Source organism: Enhydra lutris, unplaced genomic scaffold (genome assembly GCF_002288905.1).
Source record: "Enhydra lutris kenyoni isolate GAN:26980312 unplaced genomic scaffold, ASM228890v2 scaffoldscaffold7, whole genome shotgun sequence".
Lineage (NCBI taxonomy): Eukaryota > Metazoa > Chordata > Mammalia > Carnivora > Mustelidae > Enhydra > Enhydra lutris.
In genome coordinates this window covers 17,546,312-17,565,752 of record NW_019154091.1, presented here as the reverse complement: position 1 = coordinate 17,565,752, position 19,441 = coordinate 17,546,312, and the positions used below count along the sequence as shown (strand labels likewise).

General features: G+C 32.9%; 1 protein-coding gene across 1 annotated transcript in view; it reads left to right on the top strand.

Annotated features, from left to right (window-relative positions):
• LOC111142277 (leucine rich repeats and IQ motif containing 1) overlaps positions 1-19,441 on the top strand; it is a 187,505-nt gene that overhangs the window by 22,596 nt on the left and 145,468 nt on the right. Inside the window, exons 8-9 of the mRNA XM_022495329.1 lie at positions 3,989-4,141; positions 6,110-6,260. Of these exons, the coding sequence (XP_022351037.1) occupies positions 3,989-4,141; positions 6,110-6,260 (304 nt within the window). The remainder of the gene's footprint in view (positions 1-3,988; positions 4,142-6,109; positions 6,261-19,441) is intronic.

Genomic DNA, 19,441 nt, shown 5'->3' with positions numbered 1-19,441 from the left:
CTCTCTCTCACAAATAAATAAATAAAATCTTTAAAAAAAAAATAAAATAACATATACAAAGAATATAGTCTAGGGCTCCTAGTATATGTAATAGTCATTATCAAACTTGGATCTCAAGCAGAGATTATACACAACTAATATATATATTGTTTTCTAATTTTAGTGTTCTAACTAATTTATTTTTCTTTTATTTTTGGTGTCTTGCTACTAATGATTACTTGATTTAAATAATCATAAAAAGAGGGTGCTGAATTTAAGGATTTTTTTAATGCATTTTGGTTTTTTTTTTTTTAGAATTTTTTTTATTTATTTATTTGACAGAGATTACAAGTAGGCAGAGAGGCAGTCAGAGAGAGGAAGAAGCAGGCTCCCCGCTGAGCAGAGAGCCCGATGTGGGGCTCGATCCCAGGACCCTGGGATCATGACCTGAGCTGAAGACAGAGGCTTCAACCCACTGAGCCACCCAGGCGCCCCTACGGATTTTTTTATATGGCTTTATAACATGACACGAAGAATAACATTTTAGCTGTTACTAGCTTTTAGATCAGAATGTCTCACATTTTATACAAGGCAAATTCTAATAAACTGGTGTTGTATTGGTACGTGAGCTACTAGAAGTTAGATTCTGCTTCATTTAATCCGGTTATCATACCTCAGATTCAGTCTCTTGCAGCTGATTTTTTAAACGTTATTTCTTTAGATTGAAGCGATATAAAATTTTATCTCTGAACAGATGTTCTGCAAAAAGAAAAACCAAGAGTTACTGCTTTCACTATTTTTGTATTATAGTCTACCATAAACGACTGGCACTCCTTGCATTGAACTCAAAAATAATTGAAAGTGAAATCTCTAAAATTACATAGCTATTTTAGGTCATGTACCTATGTACCATGATCTGTTAAGGATTTAGGGAAATACGGATGATTAAGTAATAAATTGATTTATTATCTTTTATTAAGATAAAATGAATGAGTCATAAGTTCTGTAGGTAGAAGAGTTTAAGTTATGAGAACCTGAAAATACTAGTTTTTGAAATATCTTTCTATTACCCTTTATTAAGAAAAGAAACTATGAATGCTGTATTTTAGTTTTGCCATAGGGCAATTTATTATTTATTTCTGAAACATTTAGTGAACATCCACTATGCTCCAGTTGCTCTTTTTCAACAGACCATGCAGTGATGAACACCTGTAAGTACTAATTCTATATTGACCTTACTATTTGGAGCATAAAGCAGTTATTTATATGATTATTGTCATGCATGTATCAACAAATGATTAATATAAAAATTTATTTTGATCTCATATGTTTGGTTTTTCTAAGGTAGGATAGATAATAAATTACTATATCGTTGGGGTGCTTGGGTGGCTCTGTGGGTTAAAACCTCTGCCTTTGGCTGAGGTCATGATCCCAGGGTCCCAGGATCGAGCCCTGCATTGGGCTCTCTTCTCAGCAGGGAGCCTGTTTCCCTTCCTCTTTCTCTGCCTGCCTCTCTGCCTACTTGTGATCTCTGTCTGTCAAATAAATAAATAAAATCTTAAAAAAAATTACTATATCGTAAGGAAATTTTAAAAATCTTCCATAAAAGGGAGGAGGAAATATGAAATACCTTATATTCGAAAGTAGATACCATTAATAATGACTCTGCAACAGTTGTCACTCCTGTACTGTAATTAATCTAACTAGAGAAATTACCACCATAAAAACTGGAATCTAACCATTTCCGTAGGTGATTTTAAGCAGTGTATGATTATGTCAGGCAGGATAATATAAATAAGAAGGTAGAGAACCATTTGTTACTATAAAACTACAGTTGTGGAGTTTTTGGTTTTTAAATGCTTAGTTCTAAATTGTGTGTTTACTTGTTAGTATACAGCTAGCTTCCCAGTTACAGAATTTATAAATTCTCTTTGTGGACAAATAAAATGGGTAATACACAGCAGGTTTTTTTTTGCCACAAATGGATGAATATTTTTCTTTCTGAAAAACCATAAAATATAAATTTGTTTCAAAAATCATTTTAAACTATGAATAACTGAGATATTCCTGAAATAATTATGAAATGAGAAACTTATTCACCTGAAGTTTGAAAAATATTGTTTATAACTTTTGCTACTCAAAGCAAGGAGTGGACTTAATCCCTTCTTTATATCTCCACAAACATATGGTCTTCCCATTCACTTACATAAATCCGTAAATTTAAAACTTTTAGTTTAATTTAATGCACAGGAAATGTTCCGAAAGAAGAGGGGTTACTGTTCTTAAGACTCTTACAGCTTTTTCTGAAGCAATAATGCTTTAAATTACAATAGTACATTTTTAAAATTTCTGATTCAGGGGGCGCTTGGGGTGGCTCAGTGTGTTAAAGCCTCTGCCTTCGGCTCAGGTCATGATCTTGGAGTCCTGGGATCGAGCCCCGCATCGGGCTCTCTGCTCAACGGGGAGCCTGCTTCCTCCTCTCTCTCTCTCTGCCTGCCTCTCTGCCTACTTGTGATCCCTCTCTGTCAAATAAATAAATAAAATCTTTAAAAAAAAATTTCTGATTCAGTATGATATATACTAGACTCCTCCTATAAAGCTAATAAAGTTAAAGTTGTTTTTCAGTACATGAGAAACCTGGCCTTAGGATTTTTGATATGACAATATGAAATAATTCTTACTATAAAAAATTTAACATATATAGTTATTTCCATTCATGTACTTAATTATAGTGAAGAACCAACATGCTATACTTATTTCTCTGCCATTTTCTTTATGTGAGAGCTCTTGAGTTTAATAAGTAGAGTGCTTTTCAGTAATACAGAAATATTCCCATTATCTGACATATTCCTGTGCCACTATAAGTGTAGTTCTTAATATATATACCATAAAGTTGAGTACATTCTTTGATACTGAATTTTCTTTAGTTAAAAAGACTAAAACCAAAATGACAGAAAAATTCTTTAAGAAAAACCTTTGTGAATTATTGAGTCCACAGTGATATTTCAATAATAAGAAATTTCATAATATGGTCTTCAAAATGTTTGAAAATACCAGAAAAATGCCATTCATGCTATGTTACATCAGAGATACTATATGCTCTGAGTATATTACATTATTCAACAGTAAGGAATGATTCGTGCCAATAAGGAATGATTCATACCAGTGAACTTGTAATAGAAAGCTATTTTTATTACATGGTTTAATTATTATTGCATGGTCCTATTTATTACAGGTCCTATAATTTCTCAGGCTTTCTTTGTTTTTGGAAGGTAGTTGAGTCATTTTAATTGAATCATGGCAGGTTGGACACAGAATCTATCCCCTGACATATTGTGGCTCCTGTTACTATTTCTACCCAGGTATCCCTAGGATACTGTCAAACACAGTATCCTGTGTTTGATAGTATCAAGCATTTGTTTGATACAATAAGCATTTGTGTAGTACACATTTGTGTAGTACAATCTTGAAAACAGTGCCAAAATAATTCACACAAAGTGAATTTGGTGAAATATCAGCGAATGAGCTAATAGATGATTTTATTATTGCTTCTATGCATATGACTTTTGAACTTGAGTTGGTCATGGTTGATTGCATTATTTTGCCTTTCTATGTGAGGAACAAATGAGAACCAGATAGCTTAATTGAAAGTGAATTGTTAACAAATGCAATTTTGATATATATCATTAGTTTTTTTGATGACTTTTTAAAAAAGATTTTTAAAATAAATAAATATTTATTTATTTGACAGAGAGAGAGCACTTCACAAGGTGGAGTGGCAGGCAGAGGGAGAGGGAGAAGCAGGCTCCAACCTGAGCAAGGAGACTGATGTGGGACTTGATCCTACAATGCTGGGATCATCAACTGAGTCAAAGGCAGACACTTAACCCACCGAGCCACCCAGGCATCCCTTAATGAATTTCTAAAAAGGAATTTTGCAAGGCTGATATAGTTTATATTCATTATTGTTAGATAATGTTATGTAATCCCATTTTCTTGAATTCTCTAGGTCACAACAGTTACATTTCAAGATTTGCCAGGTTGTAGTCTCTCCACACTAGCAGAGTGTCCAAATCTTCAGTTTTTGTCTCTTAGACGCTGTGGATTAATTTCTTTGCACAGCCTGAGTAACTGCAAAAAACTGAAGCATATTGATGCCCAGGTATGTCCTCTCTTCTCTTCATTATTTATCCTATAATAAAATAGAAAACAAAATTTGTGAGAACTGTTGAGGAAAGAAGATTAGGAAGTATGGCCTGAAAATCACTTCTCTATTTGCAGATGATATAGTTATTGTTTTTATTACTTTTTATTTGATCCTTGACATCTTTAGAACCTGTTATTGGTTATTGTTTATATAGTAACTATTTCTTCAAAATTGTCATTGCTGAAATATAAACATAAATCCACTTTCCATTTTATTATAGTGAATTATAACAACCACCATTTTATTTTCTCATGGTTCTGTGGGCCAGCCATGAATTGAGGCCAGTCTTGTCTGGGTATTTCTTCTGATTTGTGTCTTGTTGCCTGGGTCTTTTATGTAATTTGGAGTGGGGGCTGGAATGTCCAAAATGCCTTGTCTGTTGTCTTGGGAGGCTAGAATTTCAATTTCTCTTTCTTTTCTTCTCTCTCTCTCTGTGTATCTGTGTCTCTGTCTCTCATTTTGGGGCTTCTCTATAGAGTGGCCCAATCGCAAGAGTGAGCATTCCAAAAAAGACAAGCTCCAATATGCAGGTGTTTTTCAGGCATCTGCTGGCATTATACTAGCTGATGTTCTATTGGCCAAACCTGAATTTGTATGGGAGGGGAGGTGGGTGGATTTGTGAATGTTGGGATGTGAGGTTTATTGGGGCAAAGTAACAGTCTACCACAGTCTACCCTCTGGCTCCTAAGAAGTCACGTCCGTCCCACATTCAAAATACACTCATGTCCCAGAGACCCCTAAATCTCACCAACCTTGTGGCCTCAGACTTAGACTTGAAGCACAAAATTTTCTCATCTATATCAGATCCAGGTGGAGGTGATCTGCTCAGGTAGCACTCTTTCAACTCAGAGATCTGTGAGATACAATTAAAAGTATCTTCTCTCCTCCTGTCCCATCCTCACACTCACAATACAGTGGTGAGATAGGTTTGATTAATTACAATAGCTATTCCATTCAAAATGAAAGAAAACAAGAAGCCCATGTGTCCCTATTCCATAGCTGAGCACATATCCTCATTTCCTTAATAAGGACTTGGTTCTGCTCAATGAAGATGGTTTTCTGTGACCCCTGGTTCTGCCCACTGGGGTTTTGACCTTCTCAAGGCATACTTCTTTATCCACAAGACATACTAGTCGCAGCTGAGATTTTTCCTGAGCCTGTTTCTTTGCCATAGAAGAAGGGGTGTGGGGTGGTAGGCTAGAAGCTTCTTTTCATTTGACTTATATTCTTCTCAGTTCACACAGTGCTTCCACCAATGTGCTTTTCTTTGAAAACTTTGTGGATTTCTTATGCTTTTTATTAAGTTTCCTCCATTAGACAAAGGCTATGCTTATAAGTATATTTGAGAGGGATGTTGTGGGACTACACGCTTAAGATTCTTAAAAGCCCATTTATTTTTCTGAGATCTTAAAAAATAAAATTGTTGTTACATCCTAGACACATGATCTTGACACTGAAACCAACATTATGTATTGCAGAGATATGTATGTGTAGTAAAAGTATAAACCTATACATGAGATACATACCTAACTCACAATATTGGTGTTCTTTGGAGAGAAAGGGAGCAAAAGGGACTGAGAAGGGAGAAGTAGGGAGGTATCAACTTTTTCAATGTTTGGTTTCTTTAACAGTTTTAAAGGAACCATGACCTAGTGTTCATTTTTGTTCATTTAGATTGTTTGAAATATTTTATTATGATTCTCTGTATTTTCAAGATTAATAAATATAAAATCAGGTAATTATTTATTAGGTCACTTAATATTTTCATTTAGATAATATAACATTCTGTATGTTTATCATAAAAGTCAGAGATTCAGTTATTTACTTAGAGATCATATCTCATCCTTCCTCTTTTTGTAAGCTTTAAATGTTCCACTAATAAGCCATTGAACTAAAATTAATTACATTTGTTCTTTGTTTTAGGAAAACCATATTGAGACTATCAATTGTGAAAATTTGGACAATCTCTGTGTTGTTCTTCTTAATAAAAATCAACTGACTTCTTTTCATGGTTTGGATGGCTGCACTAATATCCAGAATCTTGAACTCTCACATAATAAAATCACTCGAATTGGTAAGAACAAGGGAATTTGAATTTATTGACATTTATTTCTCATGATTACATTTTGTTTCATTTATTCCTTTTCAAGAATAGGCCACCATTACTAATTTTTTAATTTTATTTATGCCATACTTAATCTTTTATCCAAATACATGAAGGAAATAATAAGACTATTTTTAATATAGATAAAGGAAATATGCTCCCACCAGTGGCAAATGGTTGTTATCAGCGGCTCCTTAAATGAGTATATTCACTTACCTATTCCTTTTTTTTTTTTTAAGATTTTATTTATTTGACAGATAGAGATCACAAGTAGGCAGAGAGGCAGGCAGAGAGAGAGGAGGAAGCAGGCTCCCTGCTGAGCACAGAACCCAATACGGGGCTTGATCCTAGGACCCTGAGATCATGACCTGAGCCGAAGGCAGAGGCTTTAACCCACTGAGCCACCCAGGCGCCCCTTCCTTTTTTTCTAACTAGTGGTGATCTGAGCTTTACTGGAGAATGTGATACCCTGGTTCAGTACCATCATCTTTTTATAGATTCTATGCTTTCTGCACTTAGCAACTACCGTAACTGTTCCCTAAAAAGCCCTGTCATCACTCCCTTCCTTGCTTTCCACACCACTTGTCCTAACCTTTCCTTTTTTAGATAAGGCAACCACCACATGAAAGAAATCCATCGGTTTGAATCTCCCTAATCTTTTCCATCTCTCCAGTTGTATATCTGTATCCCTATTTATCTATACCTGTTTCCACCCTCATACTTTATAGTCCATACAGTTCAGCAATGAGAATGCCTTCTTAAGGCCAGTCTTCTATTGTTTATAAATATAATTGTCAGTGTCCTCTGATACTGTATCTTTTATCACCTGTCATTTGTCAAACAGTTCCTTTTGCCACTTCTACCATTGCCTCATCTCTCTTACCCTTCGCTGTCAAATTTTGTGAAAGTGTTCTGTTCATGCTTTCACTTTTTACTACCCAACTTCCCTCTTCTTTCTGCTGAAAGGAAGAACTTAATTCTATACTGTTAGCAGTGTGATAATTCTAAAATAAAAATATCATTGTATTTTTTACTACCTGGCTTAAAATTCTCTGTTGGTTTTTGTTTTTTTTTTTGTTTGTTTGTTTTGTTTTTTTATTTAAACTTGTGAGATTCTCAAGGGACTTGATAGGGGCTTAAATAATGGTTAATGAATAATGAAGGATTGCTAAAAAGTCAGGAACTAGATAAAAATTTTTCATGGTACAATACTAATAACTTAAATTTTGGACACCTAAAAGGTACTATCTTTTCCACCTCCTCATCCTAAAATCATTAGGAAATATGGTCTGGACTGAAATTTCAGGGAGTGGGATGGGAGTAGATGGGGTAGTAGGAATAAGTTCACTTTTCTCATTTGATTTAATTTTATGTTTGATGTATAAAACAAATATATGTTTTAAAGCCAAACTACATTTAAAAAGGCATACTCAAAGAGATTGATCTTTCATCCCTGTCCTTTTTTACTCTGTTCTCCAATATATTTTTATATATATATGTTTTTGTACATAAGCACATATAACATCTGTATGCATTTAATGTGTATCATTTATATGTATATGTATGTACATTTAAATATGCATATATACACATATATATATCCAAGAGATATATGTGTATATATTAATCCTAATTCTAGGATTAAAATATAGAATATTTTAAGTACTGTCCTTTATCTTGCTTTCACTTAACAACGTGTTACGGAGTTCGGAGCATTCTTTTTCCGTGGTTTCATAGTCTTCAATTTTGTAGATTGATTAGGTTTTATTCCATTGGTTTCTGGTTGATTACACTGATGGTTTCCAGTCTTCCACATTTGCCATAACTAATCTGATACTTATATCATTTTATACTTTACCAGTTATATATTTAGATTAATTTTCTGCGATGTATATTGCTGGTGCAAAGGACATCTGTAATTTAGGAAAATAGTGCCATCCACATTTTATGGGTTATACAATTTTGCACTCCTACCACTAATACACATTAATATCAGTTCCTTCCACCTTTCTTTATTATTTTATTCCTTCTATTTCTGAGTTAAATAATTAATTCTTTTTTATTTTTATTCTTTTTCACTCTTGTTAACATAAATACTTCAGTCTATAGATTTTTCTGTGAGCACTGCTTGGTCTGTAACTTCTCTGTTTTCATCAGTTCTACAATTTTATGACATATTTTGCCTTTTAGCTAAGATTTAAAATTTCTATATGGTAAGACCATTTTGTGTTGTTGCTGTTATTCTGTTTAGTTTTATTGCATTATATATAGTGAGAGAATTATCTTTGTGCCATTTCTACTTTTTGGAACTTATTGTGATTTTCTAATATGTGGTCAATTTTCAGGAATGTTTCATGTGCACGTGGAAAGAGGTCATTGTATTTCTAATTGGAATATAGAGTTTATATTTTTATCTTTATGTTCTAGCTTGGTGATCATTTGTTTTAGATCTTCTATATCTACTTGACCCACTATAGACTGAGTTGAGCTAGTATAAATATATTTATTATTAATTAGCCTATTTCTTTTTTTAATTTTTACTTTTTATAAACATATATTTTTATCTCCAGGGGTACAGGTCTGTGAATCGCCAGGTTTACACACTTCACAGCACTCACCTTAGCACATACCCTCCCCAATGTCCATAACCCCACCTCCCTCTCCCAATCCCCCTCCCCCCAGCAACCCTCAGTTTGTTTTGTGAGATTACGAGTCATTTATGGTTTGTCTCCCTCCCAATCCCATCTTGTTTCATTTATTCTCCTACCCCCTTAACCCCCCATGTTGCATCTCCACTTCCTCATATCAGGGAGATCATATGATAGTTGTCTTTCTCCGATTGACTTATTTCGCTAAGCATGATACCCTCTAGTTCCATCCATGTCATCGCAAATGTCAAGATTTCATTTCTTTTGATGGCTGCATAGTATTCCATTATGTATATATACCACATCTTCTTTATTCATTCATCTGTTGATGGACATCTAGGTTCTTTCCATAGTTTGGCTATTGTAGACGTTGCTGCTATAAACATTCGGGTGCACGTGCCCCATCGGATCACTATGTTTGTATCTTTAGGGTAAATACCCAGTAGTGCAATTGCTGGGTCTTAGGGTAGTTCTATTTTCAACATTTTGAGGAACCTCCATGCTGTTTTCCAGAGTGGTTGCACCAGCTTGCATTCCCACCAACAGTGTAGGAGGGTTCCCCTTTCTCCACATCCTCGCCAGCATCTGTCATTTCCTGACTTGTTAATTTTAGCCATTCTGACTGGTGTGAGGTGATATCTCATTGTGGTTTTGGTTTGTATTTCCCTGATGCTGAGTGATATGGAGCACTTTTTCATGTGTCTGTTTAGCTTATTTCTTTTTGTATATCCTTTGGTTTCCATTTTTTGAGTGTTGCTCCATGCTGTTTTGTAGATATTCTTAACTGTGTTATCATTATTGTGAATTTTAGTCTTGATATTTGTTTCCTTCTTTGTCTCTTTAATGTTTTGAGACTAAATTCTACCTTGCCTGACATTTTCTTTTTATTTGTATTTGTCTACTTGGTCATTAAAAAAACCCCACAAAACTTTAGAAACACTTTGTTTTGGGTGTGTACTTATACACAGCATAGATTTGGGTTTTATTTTTTGATCCAGTTTTAAATGTTTTTGTTTCATATAGAGCATGGCCATTTGCACTAGTAATTCAACTTATATCCTTGGTGTTAGTACTGTTATCCCACTTGGGATGATGCTCCCTTTCTGGAAGGAGGTCTTGTTGATAATACACGGGTTCTTCCACCACTGGAGCATCTCCATTTCTTACATATCTGGCCAGTTTCCATAGTATTCCCTCTGTACCAGTGTAGATTTAGCCTGGATTGTGTTGGTTACAGATACTTACCATCCCACTTAGAAAAATTCAGGTTGTAATTTCTTCATCTCCCATTTACACTGGAAAGATAGATTGGGGTATTTTTATTTACTTGTTTTTTATGAATTTCTGGAGGAGCTATGGAGAAAGTTGGATCAAGGCAGTCACCGTCATCTCTGATTTTTTTTTTTTTAATATGGAAAAAATACAGTTGTTTTCACAAAGCAAACTTTTACAGACATTTCAAGGCACACTTTTGAAAATAAAATGTATAATACTCCTCAATGTGTTTATTTGTCAGTGTGTATATGCTGCTTGCTTTGGGACTACTCATATTTTCTCCTGTATGGAAATAGTGATACTTTTGATACAATTTTTTTATTTTAAAATTTCAGTTTAAAAGAAATAATTTTGTTGTTGTTGGAATGAAGACAAGTGCATTGATAATGTATGTTGCTATATTGGCACACACTGAAGCAAGCTTAAAAAAAAGAAAAAGGCTGTTTGTGAGAAGAAATGCTTTGACTCCCATTCACTTCATTTTCATTGCCAGCAGGGCTGTATGGGATTTCTTGTAACCAGTGGATTTCCTGGGATAGGATATCTGCAAGATTTATGTGGAAACTGCCATAGTATTAATTGATGTACTTGAGGTATCTTTATGTAGTACAGAGCAAACAAGGTAAAAGACATCTTTGCTGTCTGTTGGGTACAATGAAAACACTGTATTTATTGAGTGTGAGAAGAGTATACATGAAAAAGTAGATTTTCTGAGGACTGTTTGGAGTCTGTTTTTCATCTTCAGGAACTGCTTACAGAGATTCTGGTTGAGCTAAGGGAAAAGCATAGATTTTGTCTTTCAATGATGTATTGATGCTAAGAACTCTCATGAAGGGACACAAAGATAGATTTGTGTTTATAAGTTAATAGGTTACTATTCCACACTATAATATTTCTTAAGGAGGTGAAATAAAATTGGAAGCAATACCATGTATTCTGCATTTGTAGTTTCAAGTTTAATTTGTTCCTAATTCTTACTAAGCTGTAATTATTGCAGTAGTTAATATGTAAGTTTAACTTTAATTACTCTTTTTATTAGAAAACGTTAATGCACATTTTTTATTTGAATTTCATTGCATTTAAGTGAATGAGAATAGGAACTGTCAGTCTGTTTAAGGAAATTCATTTGAAATTGTTTATGCTAAATGTTTTCTGTTCTAATGAAACTGCCTAATTACAGAAATAGAAAAGCAATGTAAAGTATACTTTTTTAAAAGTAATGACTTAAAATATAATTCTATAAATGGAAATTTATGTAAAGTTAATTGTGTATTTTTAATTTAATAAAAATTAAGTATGTTTGATTTAATGTTTAAGCATATTGTGTGCTGTGGCTAATTTAAAGACTACCATATAACATTTTAATATTATTTTCTATAATTGATTCTATTTGCATAGCATGTTTTTGATTATAGAATATTTTTATTTGATCTGGAGTTATTACATATTTTGAATGTCAAAATATTTTCTTAATTTTCTTAAAGCTCACTTTAGTTGATGATTTATTTTAATCAGACAACAGATTTCTTCATACTTTTTATTAATCTAAAATGTTTTGTTTTTTTTTTTTTCCTCTGGAAGGTTTTTTTTCCTGTACTGTCTTTTGTAACTCAATTTAATTTGCGTGATTTGCAGTTTAAATTTCAAGATTATGATATCATTATGATATTTCATGCTTTCTTTTGCCTGAAATTTCCTATAAGTAAGTTTCAGGTAAAATTGGTAAAACATTTTGTTTTCCAAAAGTAATATGGAAAAACATACCTTGAATGGATGTTGAATATCTCTGAGAAGTTTTTCATATTTTGAGACAGTATTTTTGACTTAGTTTTTTAACAAATTGCCAAAACAAATGAAAAATAGGTGATTTATAATTTATAATCTAGTTTTCTTTGTTTTTTTCTGTTTTTATGTTGGATTTTAATGACTTTCTAAGAGAAACGTTCTGAAAGTGAATTAATTTGAAAAAATTCATGCCATGTGATGAAATTGTTTTATGACTCTTATTTACAGGAAAAAATACAACTTAACATGATAAATATAGTAATAAATTACTTTTTAAACCACCATATATTTATGTGCTTTATACATTTAATTCATTTGCTTTTCATATACTGCAATGAGTTAGTTACTATTAAATGCTTCTCCCACACCCCAGGTAATAATTGAGGCACAGAGAGGTTAAATAAATTATCTAAGATCATATAGTTAGTAAATGATAGAGCCAGGATTTGAAACTCAAGTCTATTCCTAGTATCTGATTTTTTTAATTGCCTCATTCCACTGCCTCTGCAATAAATATGCATTTAACATTTAAGATTATTACTATTTTATTAGAGCGTATTAAAACTCTTTATGCTGAAATAAGTAAAAATTTTAAGGTTTATTGATTAATAAATTTGATAATGAAGAAAATTATTGAGCACCTACTATGTATAAGCACTTTTCCAGGCACTAGAATATTGCCTGGAAATTCTAATTTCTAGGACACAGTACTAGAATATTGCTGAGGATGCAGCAATAAACAGAACAAATGAATACCCTGACTTTCACCGAGATTATCTAGTGATATTTATATAAAGAAAAGAGAATCGGAATAAATTGCTATATTTCATTTATTGACTATTGAGTAAAAACGAAAATAAGTATGATTAATGTGTAAGAACAAATTTTATTTTTTATCTTCTCATTCATGAAACTTCTATCTCTGATACGTGAAGAAAACTTTTATTCGAAAAACATGTTTCTTTAATGCCAGCAATTAATTTGTTAATTTATAAATTTCAGGTGATACATTCCTAGAAAATATTATAAATAGGTAGAAGTATCAGGAGACCCCCCCCCCCCGATGCTTTATTTTCAGATAATACTGTTTTCTGGAAAAGTGACACTAATAAAAGTATGAAAGATATTGAAATAATGCAACCTTTCCACATAAGGTTGATTACTGTCTTGACTCATAGGGGAAATCTTCTTGGCTTAATTCTTGTTACCCAATGTTGTCTTTGGAACAGTAGAAAAAAAATAATGAAGTAAAATAAAATAAAGCTCTGGATATTTTGCTTGTAGCAATGCTTTTCACGGCTGTATACTTAGTGAATTTCTTGTGTTCCACTAGATGGTGCTAGCTTACTCTTCAGTTTTGAAATGCAACAATGCCCAGTACAAAGCTGAAAGGGATTTTACAGAACTGCCAATTTAGGTTTCTTAAGTTTACAGATGAAAAAACAGACTCATATAATTTTCCTCAAACTCCTACCAGAGGTGGGGCTAGAATCCAAGTTTTCTGATTCCTGTTTCACTATTCCTGTTTCCACACTACATGTATGATCCTGAAGAACTTTTGCATTGAAATTAAAAATCTTAAGAGCAGTTCAGCATATTTGTACGTAACTGTCAAACATAGCAATCATTGAGTAGCTAAAGGAGGTAGACCTTTCCCAAACAGTTATTTAGTGAAAACCTCCAGCCTAATTTAACATCTTTAATTTTGCTGTTCCTTTCAGGAGAGGTTTTTCCCCCCACTGTGACAGGAATGTTTTATTAGACCATTGGCTCATTTCTGTGGGAGGAATTCTTTGAAATAGATATTTGTAGCAAGTATAGCCAAATGCTAATTTTGCCATGGGCAAGGGCCCTTTGAGGGATAAACACACTTGGTTTCAGTTCTATTTTGTGGGATGTAGGAAACTTTTAAAGCGTTAATAAAGAATATATCGAAGCAGTGGACTCAATATTTAAGTGATACTTTATATTTGTTATATTTACATAATTTGCAAGAAGCACTTGAATATTTTTGTGGCTACTGTTTTGTTTTGTTTGGGATGGGGAATGGACAAAGTAGAAATGTTGACTGGGAGAGAATCATTTTCTTAGAGATGTTGACAAAGTAATGGTATTCTAAGGTAAGGCTTGCTCTAAGTCTATTTTGCTCAGTTGCTATTTTGCTATTTTTCCTTCATTTGATAGCAAAGAATTTGTAAGATTAAAGGAGGAAAGGGCAACTTATTCTAACTTCCTTTCCATCTAGATTCCCCCTCTTGAGCCAAATGCATTGACTGGATCAAATTACTGTTTAATCAATTGTATATAGACTTTTTTGAAAGTGTGTATTAATATACTATTTCGTCTTCAAAGTTTAGCTCAAATATTTGTCTTTGAAGTCTTATTTGGTCACAACAGTTATTAACTACTTTTCATTGAGGATAATTGTTAGGAAACAATAATAGTTATTATTTTTAGTAGCCAATACGTGAAAGTGTTGTACAAGCTACGTTCAAATATTATTTTTAATCCTCCCAATCACCCTCACTCCAAATAAAGGACCAAAGACTCAGAGAAGTTAGGTAATGTTTTTATATTCATACAGCTAGTTTTGGAATAGACCTGAAATTCATGGATTGTCTGTCTCAGAGCCTATTTGTGTTTTTATTATGCCATACTGCCTGTAATCAACATGTGCTACTGACCATGTTATTAACATAGTCATAGAAAAAAGCTATATACATGATGCCCATGATGATTGTGGGTTGTAGATCTTTATTCTTAGAGACTTTTTTTTGGCTTTAAATATTTTTGAGGCCATGCTATTCATTTTATATAAATTTATAATTGTTATATATTTCTTTTGAATTGACCTATTTTATGACTTTTAAATGTCCCTTTTCATCTGTAGTAAAGCTTTCTGCCTTAGTCTTCTGTGTCTGATATTACCCTAACCAGGTTTCCTTTGGACTCAAGATCCTTTTACGCTCCTAAAAATTATTGAGTACCTGCCTCAAACGCCTTTCATTTATGCTGTCAGCATTTACTGTGTAGAAAAAAAATGAGAAAAAATTTGTTCTTATTTAGTAATTCAGAGCTTATGATAATAAAGTTTTTCCATTAGTAATAGTTTTATAAATAGTAAACATAGTTTTAACCTAAAAGATATAGTGAGAAGAGGGTTATTGTTACATGTATTTGCAAATCTCTTTAATGTCTAGCTTAACTCAAGACAGCTGGATTTCCGTATTTCCTTCTGCATTCAATTTGCTACAATATCACACCTCATGTAGCCTCTGGAAAACACCACTATAAGCTCTTGAGCAAATGAGAATGAAAAGGCAAATAACATCTTAGAATTATTATGAAATAGTTTTGACTCCATGGAACATTTAAAAGTGTCTGTAGGAGATTGGTCTCTGGACCACACTTTGAGAATCACTACTTTAGTGTATACGTATCTTTTTTTTTTTTTTTTTTAAGAATTTATTCATTTACTTGACAGAGACACAGTGAGAGAGGGAACATAGGCAGGGGGAGTAGGAGAGGAAGAAGTAGGCGTCCCACCAAGCAGGGAGCCCGATATGGGGCTCGGTCCCAGGACCCCGAGATCATGACCCCAGCTGAAGGCAGACACTTAACGACTGAGCCACCCAGGTGCCCGTGACATATCTTTTTCTATCCTTTTACTTACAGTCTTTCTACATGTTCTATTTTTGGTTTCTTTTATGTAATGTGAAAATGTGTTGCTTTTGTTATTGTTTTATCTGGGCTGCCTGACAAATTTTAGCTTTGTTTCTAGCCTTTGGTCTCTAATAACGCATTAGGTTCAGTTAATAATTAAGTACAATTATTAATATATTTGAGTTTAAATCTATTATGTTACTATTTGATTCTATTTGTTTTGCCTGTTCTATTTTTTCTCTTTTCTTGCCTCTTTTTGGTTTAGTTGAGGTTTTAAATTATTTCCTTTTTCCTTTCTATTACCAGTTACATATTATTTTACTATTCTTTTTGTTTACTATAGATATGGCATGCCTTCCTGATTTACTAAGTATAAATTTATTTGGTATTTTTTCAAAGTAGTTTAGGGTCTTAGAAAATTTAAACTTTATTTACTCACTCCCAAATTAATATGCTATTGTTGTCATGCATTTTATTGTATGTGTGTGTATTTGGAATGGCTTAAGACAGTATTATTTTATAATATCATATCATTAAGATTCGCCCACTTTTTAAGCGCCCCCCCTTTTTTGCTGTGTTTGTGTTTAGGAAATATTTCTCTTTTTTGAGATAAAATTGATACATTATATTTCTTTCAGGGGTACATCATTTGATTTTTGTATATATACACTATGAGTAATCACCATAGTACATCTAGTTACCATCTGCTGTTATACAATTGACCCCCATTACCCAATTTGCCCTCCCACCCCCTTTCTCTCCGATAACCTTCCATCTGCTCTCTGCATATATGGGTTGTGTTTTGGTTTGTTTGCTTAGTTTTTCTAGATTCCACATAAGAGAGATCATATAACATTTGTCTTTTTTTTTTTTTCTTTAAAGATTTTATTTATTTATTTGACAGAGACACAGCGAGAGAGGGAACACAAGCGGGGGTGGTGGGAAAGAAGCAGGCTTTCCACCAAGCAGGGAACCCAACACGGAGGTGGATCCCAGGACTCTGGGATCATGACCTGAGCCTAAGGCAGACGCTTAACGACTGAGCCACCCAGTGCCCCTAACATTTGTTTTTTTCTAACTTACTCCACTTAGCATAATGCCCTTGAGATCCATCCATGTTCTCACACATGGCAAGGTTTCATTCTTTTCTTTTATGGCTGAATAATATTCCATTGTACATCTAATTACCACAGTTGTCTTATCCATTCACGCATCAGTGGTCATTTAGGTTGTATCCATATTTTCGCTATTGCAAATAATGCTGTAACAAATAAACATGGGGATGCATATATCTTTTCATGTCAGGAGCATTTTTTTCTTTAAATAAATATCCTAAAGTGGAAATGGTAGGTCATAAGGTAGTTCTATTTTTAATTTTTTGAGGACCCTCCCCATCTATTTTCCATAATGGCTGCACCAATTACATTCCCACCAGCAGTGTGAGAGGGTTCTCTTCTCTCCATATTCTTGCCAACACTTGTTAATTTCTTGTCTTTTTGAGAATAGCTATTTTAACAGATGTGAAGTGATAGCGCATAGTGATTTTGATTTTCATTTCCCTGATGACTAATGATGTTGAGAATCTTTTCATATGCCTATTGGCCATCTGTATGTCTTCTTTGGAAAAATGTCTATTCAGACCTTCTGCCCATTTTTTAATCAGATTGGATTTTCACTATTGAGTTGAAGTTGTTTATAAATTTTGGATATTAGACCTTTATCAGACATGTGATTTGCAAATATTTTATCCCATTCAGTAGGTTGCCTTTTCAATTTGTTCATAGTTTCCTTTGCTGCAGAAGCTTTTAGTTTGTTTATCTTTTTTTTTTTTTTTTTTTTTTGCTTTTGTTGCTTTCTCTTTTGGTGTTAGATTTTTAAAAAAATCATCCAAAGACCCATGTCAAGGAGTTTACCATATGTTATCTTCTCTGAGCTTTATGGTTTCAGGTCTTATGTTCAAGTCTTCAATTCATTTTGAGTTGATTTTTGTGTATGTCCTAAGACAGTGGTCAAGCTTCATTTTTTTGCATGTGGCTGTCTAGTTTCCCAATATTAATTATTGAAGAGACTGTTCTTTCCCCCATTTTATATTCTTGGTCTCTTTGTCATAAACTAATTGACAATAAACTAATTGGTTTATTTCTGGGGTCTTTAGTCTGTTTTCCTGACCTATGTGTCTGTTTTTATGCCAATATCATATTGTTTTGATTACTATACCTTTGGTGTATAGTTTGAAATCAGGGAGTGTGATACCTCCAATTTTGTTTTTTTCTTGAAATTGCATTGACTATTCAGGGTCTTTTGTGGTTCCATATAAATGTTACAATTATTTGTTCTATTTCTGTGAAAAATGTCATTGGGATTTTGAAACGGATTGCAATGGATCTGTGGATTGCTCTGGATTATGGACATTCTAATGATATTAATTTTTTAATTCATGAGTACAGAATGTCTTTCCAATTATTTGTCTTCATAAATTCCTTTCATTAGTGTCTTATAGTTTTTAATATATAGATCTTCCACCTCTTGATTAAATTTATTCTATGGAATTTTATTTTATTTTTTGATGTAGTTATAAATGGGATTGTTTTTTAAATTTCTTGCATAATTGCTGTCTTTTCAGATTGTTTTCTGCCATTTAAAAGAACTCTACTGTAATAGTATTGTTTTGTAATTTATTCAGTTCACGATAAGTTGTTAACATTTTTACATGTTATAATTTAAAAAATAGTAGTTGAGTTGATAAACTAAGAGATATTTGGGGAGAGATTCTCTCTATATTATTTTTCTATTTCCATGTGGACATAACACAGGGCTGAAACTAATAGAATGGATCTCTGATGAATTTTATAAGTAAAGTTGTTTTGCAAAAATAGATTTTGATATTTTTAGTAGAAATGTGGAAAATATAAATGATTTATATGTGTTTATGTAAGCTACTCTGTTTATTTCAAAAAATCACAGAAAATTTTGTCATATACCTATATTAAGAAAATAAAACTGTAAAAAACATAGCTCACACCTAAATAGAAATACAAAAATCTTTGAGGAATAACAAATATAAAATGGTAAACAAAATGTCCTTCTATATATAAGATGAATTTATATGAAAGAACAAAGTAATCAAAATAAGAAATCACTTGAAATAAATGTGGTAACTCTTCAGCCAATTGTGCTTACTTTTCCTATATAAATAAGTGTATTTAGGGTAAAGTTTAATTAAAAAAAGTTTAGGTAGTTAACTAAGTAAAGTTTAACTACACAGTAGATAAACTTTAATAGTACCTGTCATTATTACAGTACATATAAAGAGATAAGCTCTAGGCATGTAATTTTTATTAACATTAAATAAACAGCTATCACTTTAGTGCTGCTTTTGAGATGATGCAGACATAACTTTAACCACTACTGAAGTCAAACATCAATTTGAATTTTTAAAAAGTACCATGATTTAGGGGCGCTTGGGTGGCTCAGTGGGTTAAAGCCTCTGCCTTCGACTCAGGTCATGATCCCAGGGTCCTGGGATCAAGCCCCGCATTGGGCTGTCTGCTCTTTCCTCTTCTCTGCCTGCCTCTCTGCCTACTTATGATCGCTGTCTGGCAAATAAATAAATAAAATCTTAAAAAAGAATGTTAAAAAAAAAGTACCATGATTTATAAAGTAAGCATTTGCTGAAATATATTAATGTATGTAAAATAATCTTATGATGAACAAAACCAAAAATCATCCCTATGTGAATTATGGTTGGGAACACTCCTTTTCAGTCAATTTTTCTACAAA